The 13,719-nt window shown below is 43.8% G+C and overlaps 1 protein-coding gene across 3 annotated transcripts in view; it reads right to left on the bottom strand.

The window, feature by feature from the left end:
* Positions 1–13,719, bottom strand: part of BCL10 (BCL10 immune signaling adaptor) — a 22,127-nt gene extending 8,408 nt beyond the window's left edge. The window contains exons 1-2 of one of the 3 annotated variants that reach the window (XM_045897296.3): positions 1,521–1,661; positions 42–106 (exon numbers count right to left, since the gene is read on the bottom strand). In XM_045897296.3, coding sequence (XP_045753252.1) covers positions 42–71 — 30 coding nt within the window. In that variant the 5' untranslated portion in view covers positions 72–106; positions 1,521–1,661. Of the gene's footprint in view, positions 1–41; positions 107–1,520; positions 1,792–13,534 lie in introns of those variants that run through there. The other 2 variants (XM_045897297.3, XM_045897295.3) reach the window with 2 other exon arrangements.

Raw genomic sequence — 13,719 nt, 5'->3', positions numbered from 1 at the left:
TAGCACGAAAAAAATTTCTAAGAAAAAAAATGTGCACGTACTTTTTTTCCATAGACCTCCTGAAAACCCATTCATGATTCCCCATGGTTATGAATTTCTGATACAGCTGTAAATTGAAATCATGGAGATGAGTAATATCAATGAACTGATAGGAAAAAAATGAATAAAAACCTGGAAGACACTGTTCACAACTGTGTGTACAGGTTTTATATTTATGCTCACTTGTAACCTCTCACAGTCTTTTGTTATCAGCTGTAAAATGGGAATGACAATTATTTCCCTTAGAGGCTGCTGTAAAGATTAAATGGCAACACTGCAAATTGTGTGACAAAGAATCTGGAACACCACAGGCCTAGCTTTTAAAGTTCATGGTTCCACTGGCACAAATCTTATATAAGACAACACTCATTTATTCTATGGTAGTTATCAATGTCCCAGTCTTATCTCTAATAGAATATAAAGCAGAGGCCTGATTGTCCTTTCTTTTTTTTTGTATCTTTCTAGGCCCAAGAACAGTACTTTCCATATACTAAGTGCTCCATAAAAATCTGCTGAATGAGGAAACTAAGGCACAAATCCCAGTCATATCCAGTTTCCTTCTGCTAATGAGTCACGCCAAGTGTAATTATGTAATTATGAGTACAATGTAATAAACCTTTCAAGGGAGGGAAAGGGGAAGAACTTAAGGTAGATGAACATTTAAAAACCTGCTGTCTCGTCCAGTTCACAAATACGATTCTGTGTAAGTACTAAGGTGTTAAACCGGAACTCATTTTCTGTTGAGTTTCTGTGTTTAATTTGAAATTATATAAAGTTATTTCAGTGGTACTCATATAGATCTCAGATGGCAAAACAAGTAAAACCTTAACAAGTATTAAGTATGAAGATTTGGGCAGTTCTGCAGCGTCCAAGCAAAAGACCGTAATTTAGGTGCTGAATATTTTCAGCATTTACCTGTAAATTAGTTTTCGGCTACACCCCCTCTCAATTTAAATATGTGGGCGTTTGCTTACTAGGGGAATTCCAGGTTGTGCTTTCAGCTGTTGAGCTTCCCCCAACCCCCCTTATAGAAGTTTCACGTATTTGCTCCACTGCTTGGGATCCTTTAACTGGTCCAGCTTTCGCTCCAGGTTGAGCCAGCAGCCTAAGGACTCTGACTCAAGGATGAACCTGGGCAGTCGATTCCCAACAAGGCAGCTCCAAAGCGCAGCGGCGGTAAAAATCACCAGTGAAGAGCGGGCAAGAAGCTGACTGCGAAGAAACGCTCCACTGGACAAGGTTTCAGGAACCCAAGCCCCGCTTTGAGCGATTTTAAACGTGGATTAGCAGGTCACGAGGGGTCACTTCCACCAAGGTCCCTCGGGGGCAGTCCTGCGGTGCTTCTTCACCCGAAGGCTCCTCTTCCGACTCGGACTCCCACTCCGGGTTTCCGCTTTCCACGCCCGCCGGGCCGCAGCCTGCCCCTGCCCACCCTCGACCCCCGGCCCTGGGCGGCGCCCAGGCAAGGTTGTGCTACTCACGTCCTTCTTCACTTCTGTCAGGTCCTCCTCGGTGAGCGACGGCGCGGTGGGCTCCATGGCGGAGGGAGTAAGTGCTTCTTCCGGGTCCGGGAGCTCCGGCAGCACCGCCCTGCCGGGCTGGGGACTTCGGCCTCCGGGTGAAGGGGAAGAAGGGCAGGCGGAACGGGTCGAGAGGAAGAGAACTGCCCCTTCGACAACAGAGGGGCTCAGGGATGAAACCGTAGAGCTTCCGGCTCCGCCTCTGGGGCCGAAGGCGCTGCGGACCTAGGCGTCCCCAAAGGGCTTCCGTGTCGCGCTCTTTCCTCTCCGGGAGACTTAGGCGCAGGCCCCGCCCCTCGACGAATTTGGGCGAGCCTTAGAACCCGCCCCATCTCAGAGGGAGCCAATCGGTGCCGGCCCATGGGCAAGCCTGTCTCTGCCCCCCGGCCGGATCCTCTCAGGAGTGGCTCCGCCCACAGCCCCCGCACGTCATTTGCGAGCAGCAGCCGGTTGGCCTCCGGGTAAGGACTGGTTTCCGTGGGTGGGGCCCGTTGCTCCTCCCGCCGCACGCCCCGCCTTCGCAGACTGCTCACCGCTTGTCAGTGCCTCTGGGTTCTGCCCCTTTTCCCAGACTTGCCCTACAACTTCCGGGTGCTGCGTTGGCTCCCTGAAGTTGTTAGCTTATTCGCTCACGTGCAGATACCGGCGCTTGTCATACACAACACACACGCAGCTTAACTATAATAGTAAAGAAATTTTTTGAAAGAGAAAAACCGCCTATGATCCCCTCGTTTTAATACCTAATTTAACGTCTGCATACTTTCTGGTCATGTTTTTTACAATCCTATTTCCTTTTTCATCTGTGTGAAGGTACGTCTAGCTTAAACCTCTCACAGGCCTGCTGTGAGAATTAAATGATACTATATATGTAAGGTTCTTAGAGGTACTTGGCACACAGTATGAACTCTATTATTATCTGGTATTACTCAAACATTTATTGAGTCCTTAAGTCCCAGTCATCTCATATCCTGGAAGAGTTCTATTTTTATGGGGGAGACTGATAAACAGCCAACTATTCCCAGAATGGTATCTAGCTACTAATAGACGTGTATACAAGACAATATGAATAATGACTAATGGGGGTGAGACGTTCAAAACACAGCCTGGGCACAAGACATGTTTGGACAACATGATAAACTGGATGGTATTTAAAGTGGTGAGGGTAGATAGAAATGACAAGAGGAACAAAGACAAACTTGGGAACTCCAGAATTTTTTTAAAAGTAAACTCTACACCCAACAGGCGGCTCAAACTCACAACCCGATATCAAGAGTTGCATGCTCTGCCCACTGAGTCAGCCAGTCACACACCTCTTGGGAACTCTAACATTTAAGGGAAGGGAAAGCAAAAGAACCAGAAAAGAACAATGTTGCCAAAGCCACACCAATGTAGTTCTGATCAAGTTGCATCATAAGCTTCTAACATTTACATTGCATCATATGACTTAGTTCCTAAGTTGATACATAGTACAAGTCCAGTTTTTTCTGATTGCTTAATCTTCCCTCATCTTGGTATAGCCCAATTTACTTAACCATTTGTGCTTTCATTTCACATATATTTACTGAATGTCAACTATGTACCAGACACTGTTCTAGGTGCTGGGGAAACAGCTATGAACAAAATAGATAAAAATTCCTTTCTTCCTGGAGTTTAAATTCTAGCATACATGTGTTTTGGAGCAGGGCAGATAGACATTTGGAAAATGATATGTAAAGTTATTATGTTAGAAGATGATAAATACTAAGAGAAAATACAAAACAGGAAAGTAAGATGAAGGTATATGGAATGTCAACAAAAAATTTTTTTATTCAACTATAATTAACATATAGTGTTATATTAGTTTCAGGTGTACAATATAATGATTCAACAATTCTGTACATTACTCAGCACTCAGTGCTGGAGTTGTAACATTTAAAATAGGGTGGTTAGTGAAGATCTCGCCCAGAAGGGGAGATTTAAGTTACCACTTGAAGGAAGTGAGGGAATGAGTCATGTGGACATATAGAAAAAGAACATTAGTAGAGGGAACAGCCAACGAAAAGTATCCAGGGGGACTGGGAAGGAGATGAGGTCCTTATGTGCCACTGTAAATGTGTACTCTGACTTTACTCTGAGTCATATGGGTGTACTCTGAGTCAAACAGGAAGCCACTGGAGAGTTCTGAGCAGGGGAGTGACAGAATCCGATTTATGATTTGAAAAAGGAACACTTTCACTGTTGCCTTGGGGGAAAAGAATATGGAAAAGGGGAGACCAGTTAGGGTGCTGTTCCTGAAATCCAGGCCCCAGGAGATGGTGGCTCAGGTCAGGGTTAGTAGCAGGGAGGGTGGTGGGAACCTTTGGAAGAGAAGTGGGGACACGATTTCACTTCCTTTTAAAAGGGTTACTCTGGCCGCTGAGAGCGGACTGTAGGTGTAAGGGTGGGTGCAGAGACAGCTGGAGGCTACCACAGTGATCTAAGGGAGAAGGAGGGTGGTGTGACCAGAGTGGGAGCAGTGGTGAACACTCCCCCATGGTTACCTTAAGTTATTCCCAATTTGTCATTGTTGTAAACAATTTTGTCCCCCAATTTTTCATCTACATATTCTCCATCCTTTTTTCTTTGGAATTATCATTTCCTTTGCATAACTTCTCAGGAGCACAGAGCCCAAGGCAATGTCTTTTCCTATATATTTCCACAGGTTGTCTCCAAAGTATTGGTCCATCTGTGTGTGGAAATGAACTGTTTTGCCACAACTATACAAGCTCTGCTGATGAAGGAGAGGATTCAGCATCCATCAAAGTAAATTATATGAACGATGCCAGTTTGACACATCCATTTTGATATAGCCATTAGGAGGTGGTTGTTATTCTGTTTTCTTTTATTATTATTTATTTTAATTTAATTTTATTTTTTTCTAAAGAGAGAGTGCATGTGCACACATACCTGTGAGTGGGGGAGGGGTGGGGGGTGAGGGGGAGGGGCAGAGGGAGAGGGAGAGAGAGAATCTTAAGCAGGCTCCACACCCAGCACACAGCCCAACATGGGGCTCAATCTCACTGAGATCATGAACTGAGCGGAAATCAAGAGTTGGATGCTTAACCGACTGACCCACCCAGGCACCCTATTGTTCTTTTTTTAGACAAAACATTTAAGACACACCAAACTATAAAGAAAAATATTACAAACATCTATATTTACTACCAAGATTTGACAAATATTGATATTTTGCCACATTGCCTTGTGTTACCACTATTGATTACCCAATGTAAGTGGCAGACATCTCTGATTCTTGAGGCTTCTTTCATGACTCTTCCTATACATCTGACTTTTTCCTAGTTGTTGACCATTATCTCATTTCTGACACCTTCAACTTCCTTCTATCCTCAGTATTCATTTACTCAGCTAAAAAGTTAAATGTCTGCTATGTGTCAGAAGTGGGAGTTATGGAGAGTGGATCAGGGATTGAGAGGGACTGAGTGAGGAGTTTAGGAACTTTTTTAAAGCCGAGAGGTTACTATTTTGTTTTTGAGGCCATGTCTCAATGTTCCCATGTCGATAGTCTGTGTCAAAGCAGCCACATCTGAACATCATGTGCCTAATCATAGGGCTGGCTCATGGCAGGCCTTACAGTTCCCAGTCCTGCTTTCCTTCTGCACCCTACTTCCTTCATAAGCAGACACATTTCCCCTTCTCGGTCAGACTGTAATGAGGATTGGGCACCTTTTCAAGAAATAGCGCTTTTCAAGAAATAGTCCATTCTCTACCTTGCAATAGTTCGACCTTTCCCCACCCTCTCCATCCCCGCCTCAAGTTCTTGGTGCACCATCTGTCTCCTACTGTGAAATACAAGGCATCTGATAAATGTACCATGAAAGATAGAATTTAGGTGCTACAAACACAAGAGAGCATATCATAGTGGCTAAATATGAAGATGTTTGGCATCTGACAGGCTTAGGCTGGTGTATTAGTTTCCTGGGGCTGCTGTAACGAATTACCACAAACCGGGTGACTTAAAACAACAGAAATGTATTCTCTCACAGTGCTGGAGGCCGAAAGTTCAAAATTGACAGGGCCATGTCCCCTCTGAAGACTCTGGGGAGGACTGTTTCCTTGCCTCTTCGTAGCTTCTAGTGGTTGTCAGAAATCCTTGGCATCCCTTGGCTTTGGCAACATGACTCTAATCTCTGCCTCCATGCTTACCTGGCCTTCTCTGTTTTCCTACTGTCTCTGTCTCCAAATGTCCCTCTTCTTATAACAACACTAATCATTGGATTTAAGCCCACTCTAATCTAGTATGACATTCTCTTAACTTGAATGCATCTCTAAAGACATTATTTTCAAATAAGGTCATGTTCCCATGTTCCAATGGACATGGAATTTTGGGAAGACACTATTTAACTCAGTACAGATAGATTCTAGATTTGCCAATTATCAGATATATGACCTGGGAACAATTAATAAGCATTCAGTAAAGAGAGCTGTTATAGGGATGCAGAGGGAGGGAAGAGGAAACCATTTATGATTGACAAGATAACATGAAAAGGGTGTATTTAGATTTTTTAAAAAAGATTTTATTTATTTATTTGAGAGAGAGTACAAGCAGGGAGCAGAGGGAAAGGGAGAAGCAGGCTCCCTGCTGAACAGGGAGCCCGACGCAGGGCTCGATCCCAGGACCCCAGGATCACGACCAAAGCTGAAGGCAGATGCTTAACCGACTGAGCCACCCAGGCACCCTGAAAGAGGTGTATTTAAATTGGACCAGAGGACTTTAATAGGCGGTACTTGAACTGCTATTTAATGATTTATTTCCAAAACTTCCTACCAGATATCAGGTGCTGTGTTGAGCAATGAATTCTACTCCAAGTGATTGTCAATTATGAATTTGCTGTAAATAGTTGGAGGGAAAAAGTGGCCAGTTCTGAGCCAGACACTCCTGGGTTTTCATGACCAGACAAGATGGGTGGAATTCAGACAGTTCCGCTCAGGAACTTCGTGAATTTTCCAAGTAGTCTGTCTCAGGAGCGGCTCCCAGTTCAGGAAGGAAAGACCAGGAGGGTGCAGGTGGTAAGCATATGCCTGAACAAATACTCAGAGGACATTCACAAGTATACTCCAAGACTAGGCCATTGTTGGGGGTGTTGAGGAAACTTGAGGGAAGGGATCAGTCCCTCTGCCCTGTTCCTAGGAGGTTTGTTTGGGGAGTGAAGACTGGAATTTGGTATTAGAGGCTTGCATGATATGGGACAAAGTACCTTAAATATAGTTGAGGAGAGGTGCTATCGGGACATCTTGATGGAGGGGTTAGATCTCCCAGTCATACAAATGCCTGGGAAGAAATGATCACTAGCAATTTATTTTGTAGCCACTCTGAACCAAGCACAATACCTCTGCTGTTGCAATTTAATACTTATAACAGTTCTTCCAGGTAGGCTTTGTTATACTTCATTATACTTTATTATACTCACTTCACAATGAGAATTCTGAGGCTTAGAAAGTATTATTTACCCAAGGCCACTCCTCTACCAACTAGCAGAATCAGGATTCGAACTCAGCACATCTGATTACAAGGCCAGTGTTCTGAACTACTAGCTGTACACTGAGCTAACTGCTTTAGGATGCGGTGTGGTTCAGAGGAGCTAAGAACATTCCCTGCGGCAAGGGCAAAGATATAATGCATTCAGGTCTGTTCTCTGTGCCTGAGGTAGGAAAAAGAAAAGCTAGGAAACTTACCATGGGATTGTCCAACTCCCTCAATGCAACAGAGAACATCCCAAGATTAACAGGAAAGAGAGTGCTCTGGTTTTGGATAGACCCTGAATTGCTGCCTTCCAAGAGCATCCTGCCAAGGCGAGGAAGCTAATGAATGGGCCCTACATCAAGACCTACTGAGGTAAGTGATGGAGCAGGACTCCAGAAGGTGGCATCAGCATAATTAAGCAGAAGCCGAAGCTCAGGAAAATCTAGTAAGAAGACTTTTTAGTCTATAGCAAGTTTCTACACATGGACTCTCCTCTGGTGAATGAAGAGATGGTAACAAAACAGCTTCACATGAATTCAGAGGTTGTGGCTCTGTCAGATGGCCCCTTGGAGTGTATAGAAGGAATCTTGTAAACAAGAATGCCTGATCCTGCTGAAGATCCATGAGGCATGAAGATCCGTGTGCCACAGTGAGGGGACTTAAATACAGGTCGCAGAAGGAGAAAGAAGGCAGCACTTGCCAACTCCAAGCGGGGCTCTATTGCAGGCATAATTTGGGAAGGAATATTGAAGGCGTAGCTTATGAGTGCCCAGAGTGGAACAATACCCAGGACTTCCCAGAGCACTGTGTGAAAAACAGTGATCCAGGAGGCATTTTAAAAAAAATTAATTTGTGGATAATCCAAAACAGAAAACATAAAATACTTTTAACGACGGACTCAGGGTTAACATGAACTCTAATGGGGATCAGTATAAGGTAAACAAAACAAAACAAAAACGGAACGTCTCTGGAGTGGATTGAGTTGAGAAACACTAAGTTTTCTTTCCTGCAAGGTATTCAAGCATATCCCAGATAACTTTTTCTGTGAGGGAATTCACAAACTGGAAGGCAGAAGGCAAGGCCTAAGTGATTTTGACAGTGCTTCCAACCCTAAGCCTAAGACCATGTTCAGATTGCCAGAGCCACCTGAACCTTGAGAATCTTTGCTAAACAGGGGAAGGGGGTTGGCCTGCAGGATAGGAAGTTGTTGTTTTCTTTATATTACCCCTAATTTTTTAATTCAGTTCCACCAGCATTTTTCCTTGGAAAGAGCTGGTTGTGATAGCACAACACAGCAGATTTACTGTTTTTATTGTTTAATATTTAATCTATTGTTATTCAGCTAAGTTGTAACTTCAGGAAGGCCAGCATTGTATCTACTTTTTTGGTGTTGCTTCTGTAACAGTGCCTGGTATAGAGTAGATTTTTGCAATGAATGTGTCTCCCCCAAACTCACGTGTTGAAATCCTACCCGTCATACTCAGTATGAGTATGAGGAGGTGAAGCCTATGAGAGGTGCTTAGGGCTCCACCCTCATGAATGGGATTAGTGCCCTTGTGAAAAAGAACCCTGAGAACTCCCAAGCTCTTTCTGCCAAGTGGAGACGTAACAAGAAGTTGGCAGTCTGCCACCTGGAAGAGGGCTCTCACCAGAACTGGACCATGTTGGCACCCTGATCTCAGTCTTACATCTTCTAGAACTGTGAGAAATAAATTTCCAATGTGTTTACAAGCCACTCGGTCAATGGTAATTTGTTACAGCAGCCTCAGTGGACTGAGTCAGTAGGTGTTCAATAAATACATGTTGAATGACTGGCTAACTAAAAGCTATTCAATGCATATAAAGTTTCAGTTATGGAGGTGCCTGGGTGGTGTAGTCCGTTAAACATCCGACTCTTGGTTTCAGCTCAGGTCATGATCTCAGCAGGGTCATGAGATTGAGCCCTGCATCAGGCTCCACACTCAGTGAGGAGTCTGCTTGAGGTTCTCTTTCCCTTTCCCTGCGCCTCCCGCTTGTGCTCTCTCTCTCTCTAAAAGAAACAAACCTTTAAAAAAAAGTTTCAGTTATTCAAGATGAATATGTTCTAGAGACCTGCTGTACAACCCTGTGCCTATAGTTAACAATACTGTATTGTGCACCTAAAATTTTCTTAGGAGGGTAGATGCCATGTTAAGTGTTCTTATTACAACAGAATAAAAGAAAGCAAAATAATCATTCTTCTTTACGTCGGCATGCTTTTTCCATTATCCCCATCTAGTCCTGCGTGGCTCCGCTCAGCAGCCATTTTCACTTTTTGACACACCAGGATGCAGTTAGGGGAGAATTCAGTGTTCTGTCACTCGTCCTGACCTTAGCTCTAACACACTTGCCTCGACCCATCCCTTGCCTATCCTCCATCCTGACCTCCATCTTGTGGTCTGTGACTCACATCTCACTGTCTGGTTTTCAGCATTACTTCACTTGGCCTTGAGTCATTCCTTAACCACTTACTGTTCAAGTTTAGGCAAGTTTCCTAACTGCTCTATGCCCGAGGTTTCTCATCCACCCAGGATAATTTTAAATATGTGAAGAGAGGAGGAATAAAGTGGAATGTTGGGAAATGCTAACATATAAAGGATAAGAAATAGCAACCTCTCATCTCATAGATTGAATGCATGTAACGTGCTTAGTTTCTCATGTATACCACCTGGGCTGTAGATGTTAGCAATTATCGCTTTTGTTATTCTTGATACTTACAGTCCTTATTAAGTCATCCTTCAGATCTGATGCTTGTTAGCACTTTCTTCTTGATGATGACCTTGATTCTCCTCAGTCACAATGCTGTTTCTCCCCCAACTATGCTGTCTTGAGGAAACTCAGCCCCTAGGCTCCCTCTCCAGGTGCTGGTTCTTCCTGGGCAGCACGCACACCCTCTGGACCTACTTTCAGAGCAGAAGCAAAACTTGATCCCTTCTTTCTGATTGGACATTGTACACCTACTCGGCTTTCAGTCACCTCAAGCTGCTGGATGTGAGGATTAACCAGCAGCTCCTAAACGTCTAGGCAATGAACTAGTTTCACAGGCTTTAAACTGCTTGCTGTCAGCTCTCCAAACCCCCAAACAACCATTTGTGATTATCTGGGTTGCTGTCAAGATTAGCTTAGCTCTATCAAACATCCACAGTTCCTCAGAATCTTTGCTGTTTATGTCAACTTCAGATAGTTCCTACAGCAGTGAAAAGCATGTCAACCCTCTTTAAATGGGAAGAGCATTTCACTCTTGTTTTGAGAGGAAAGAAAAATTACTCCATTGTGCTTTTTCCAAGTATGATTCTATTGACAAATGAACCTGTGTCTCTCGGTGTATATTGTATCAAGGGATCTTTGGTAAGCATAATACCAATTTCAGAAGGCTTGAATCAGGAAAAAGGCAGTGACAGGATTTGATTTGTATTTTGCGGAATGATCTCTCAGGCAGCAACATGGGGACTGGGGTAGAGAAGAGTAAGACTAGAGCTCGGAGGGAGAGCAGCTTGAAGGTTGAGGCCCCAAACTCATAAAATGGTGCCAGGAGTGGGAGAGAGGGTGTGGGTTTGAGAGAACCAGTGGAGTCGCCAGGCCCAGATTTAAGCAACACCCCAGCTCCATTTTCCATAAGAAATCCAATTATACTTGGCATCTAGTGATGCTTAGGAATCTACTGACTGGGGATACTTTAGGTGAAAATCACACATCACCCCACAGCTTTCTCTCATCTTCCAGCCTTTGACTCATATTCTCCAGCCTCCAAAGCCTAAGACCTTTCCTTGCTTGTTCAGAAAGGACATTTTGGTGTCCGACTTCTAAAAACTATCAGTGACTGAGGCCTATGGTTTAATGAAGTTTGCCCATACTATAACGTGAGCTCCAGAAGGGCACAGGTCTTTGTCTTATTTTCTGATGTATCTGAAGCTTCTTATAACAGTGTTATAGTGATAAGTAAATACTCGTTGAAATGGAATAAGCAAATAAAGTGTTGTTCAATATGTTGAATGCTGCAGAAAAAATTCAAGAAGAATGAGAATGTAGAGAATATCCTTGGTTAGATTTATTAGGACAGGAGCTCAACTGCTGACCTTAGGGAGAGTAATTTCAATAGAGTGTGTTGTGGAAGCCAAAATAAAATGTTGCCATTGTCATTTTAAATTCACTTTTTGGAAAAGGTAGTGAAGGCACATGGTTTTAGGAGGTAAGGATATAAAGCTTCAGGTTTGGACTAGTCTTCTGTAAGATATTTTGTTCATTTCTAATGTCTGGCTCATGGAAGTTAAAATATATTGGCCTATATTTGGTGAAGATGATGGCCTGAGGAAAAAAAATATGCCTGGAAAAACAGCTAGTTCCATTCTGTTTAAGAGAATTGGAGATGGAGTACAGATAAGCAGGAAAGGATTTTCCATTTTCATTAGGTAAATACAATACAAAGTATTTTGTTAATACATGTGGACATCTGGGGTCAGGTTTCTTCTAAGGATACTTTAGTGCTTGCTGACATAAAATTGCTCTCTCATCTTTGCTCCATACCCTGATAGAACTGTTCTTTTTTATTTTTTTTTTAAGATTTCATTTATTTATTTGACAGAGGGAGAGAGAGCACAAGCAGGGGGAGCGGCATGCAGAGGGAGAGGGAGAAGCAGGCTTCCCGCTAAGCAGGGAGCCCAATGCGGGACTCGATCCCAGGACCCTGGGATCATGACCTAAGCTGAAGGCAGACGCTTAGTGACTGAGCCACCCAGGTGTGCCCCTGATAGAGCTGTTCTATGTGTTCAGTGTTGTTTGACATAATTATAAGTCATGCTCTAAGTCCTAGATGCATGCACCTGTTCTAGAAGGAAGCACCTCTTCTGGAGGAATTTATAAACAGTGCTGGAATCAATCTGCATCTCAACCTGCCATCGTTTTTCTTTCTGAGGTATGGATGGAGGATTCTCTGAAGTCATCCTGACTGAGGCAGCAAATCGAGACTTAACTAACAAGCCACTCAAGTGTCCAGGCTTTACCACCCATGCCTACAGAAATTTACATTTCTTTTTAAATATAAAATTGTAAGAGCTGGTACACCCTCCCCTTGGTTTGGGGGGCTAGAAACCGTCCTCTGGCCTGTCTGAGGGTCCCCAACACCATCTTGTGTGAAAGCGAAGAGTCCCTTGTGGTCTTCTGCCCCAACCTCCTTGTCACTCAGCTACACTGCTGCCAGTGACCCTCGTGGAGCTGCCCCTCTGCTGGGCATGGCTATCTCCATGGCCACTGCTACCGTTACCTCCGCTTTGGCCTCCGGGGAGGGGACATTGTTCTGTCCTTTGCTATCGAGGCTCAAGAACAAACCCTTCCCTCAGGTTGTCACGGCATAGAACACACCTTGCTGTAACTTTTAGCAAGTATTTACCCCGAGGAAAGTTCAAAATTGAGAACAACTTAACAACTAATATGAGATGTGGCTACCCTTAGAGATTAGAGGCTTAGAGCCATCGTGTCTCAGGTTGTGGTCCCCAGAAGCTGACTCAGAGGCACGGATATGGACGCAAGTGGTTCATTTGGCAGATGACCTCAGGCAGCACTGGTAAAAGACTGCAGAAGTCATTCGGCGAAGGGAAGGAAGTCTAAGTAGGGTGCATCAATACAAAGATTTACCACCGTAGGCAACTGGGGCTCAATCGCACTGGGAAACTTTGAGAGAGTATAGAACTGGCCTGGCCAGTATGAGAATCACTAGTTACATGTGGCTGCTGAGCATTTAAAATGTGTCTAATCAGAATTGAGCTGTTCTCTAAATGTAAAATACACATTGGATTTCTAACATACAAAAAAAAATGTACCAAAAAAGTAAGGTATCTCGTTGATGATTTTTATATCGATTATATATTGACATGATAATATTTTAGATATATGGGTTAAATAAAATATTTTATTAAAATTCATTTCACCTGCCTCATATTACCTTTCTAAATGTGTCCACAAAAAAATGTAAAATTACATGAGGATTACAATGATTTACATTATATTTCTGTTGGACAGTAATGGTGTAGACCATGCCTCAGAATTGTCCTGAGGATTGAAGAAATTGGGTACATTTATCCAATTGTTCCAAACCATCCCTGACTGACACTTCCCTGGGGGTGTTAACTCCCTGGTACTTCTGGCTGCCATATGCAGAGCAGAGTGTGTTTCTAAACTTCCAGGTAGGGGGCCAGTAAGACGTGGTGGGTGCTGAGGCATCCTGTGGGGGTGCACTCCCTCATTTTTCTACCTCCCATAGGAAAGGCCATCCTGACCAACAAATCCCACCTCCCCAGACAGGAAGGTTTCCCTCATGCTCATCCTCAGAATTTAAGTCTGACTCACTCCAGGGAAGAGGAGAAGCTATTTGCTTCTTGCTTATTTTCTCCCCTTCACTCAGCTCTAGGTGAGCTTACCCAAGAAATGATTGAAAGGACACCCCTTTAAGGGAAAAACATACCTTCATTGTTGGCCGTGAGGTCTGGCGTTATGGTCTTCAAAAAACAAAAGGAAGTAGTCTAATAGTACATTTCTCGAGATCTGCTCCCTGCAGCCAGACATCCACGGTTCAGTCTGCGCTGTGCTACACCAAGTCAAATCCAGCCCATTTTCCTGCTTTCTCCTCCGGGTAAAGTCCCCTTGTCT

This window comes from Mirounga angustirostris, unplaced genomic scaffold, assembly GCF_029215605.1.
Source record: "Mirounga angustirostris isolate CCGP_5_RB_7025 unplaced genomic scaffold, mMirAng1.0.hap1 SCAF_4, whole genome shotgun sequence".
Classification (NCBI taxonomy): domain Eukaryota; kingdom Metazoa; phylum Chordata; class Mammalia; order Carnivora; family Phocidae; genus Mirounga; species Mirounga angustirostris.
The sequence above is the reverse complement of the archived record's forward strand: the minus strand, read 5'-3'. Positions and strand labels throughout refer to the sequence as shown.